Source organism: Phaethon lepturus, unplaced genomic scaffold, assembly GCF_000687285.1.
Source record: "Phaethon lepturus isolate BGI_N335 unplaced genomic scaffold, ASM68728v1 scaffold3614, whole genome shotgun sequence".
Lineage (NCBI taxonomy): Eukaryota > Metazoa > Chordata > Aves > Phaethontiformes > Phaethontidae > Phaethon > Phaethon lepturus.
Window position 1 is genome coordinate 28,508 of NW_010533802.1, and position 266 is coordinate 28,773.

Genomic DNA, 266 nt, shown 5'->3' on the forward strand with positions numbered 1-266 from the left:
GCTTTCGTCTTTACTTTTATTTAAGTTAAAGGACTTGCGAATTGTTTTGAGGCTAATTTTCTTCATTATGACAAGTTACCAAGTCTGGCTGATCAGCAGTGCTTGTGGTGATATAGCCCTAACACACGCAGAGCAGCTTCTGCTTCATTTATGTGTTTTATCCAGCCTCATTTAACTTCAAGAGCCATTTCCTGGAAACAAATAAAAAACAATTAACTTTACAAAAGAAATACTTTTAAAATTATGCATAAGGGCTTCCCCCTCTC

The 266-nt window shown here is 36.1% G+C and overlaps 1 protein-coding gene across 1 annotated transcript in view; it reads right to left on the bottom strand.

The window, feature by feature from the left end:
- The window catches only part of SOCS6 (suppressor of cytokine signaling 6), a 2,127-nt gene extending 2,061 nt beyond the window's left edge, over window positions 1-66 (bottom strand). The window contains exon 1 of the mRNA XM_010285307.1: window positions 1-66. This exon is cut by the window's left edge and continues 2,061 nt beyond it. Coding sequence (XP_010283609.1) covers window positions 1-66 — 66 coding nt within the window.
- Between the last annotated feature and the right edge of the window lie 200 nt (window positions 67-266).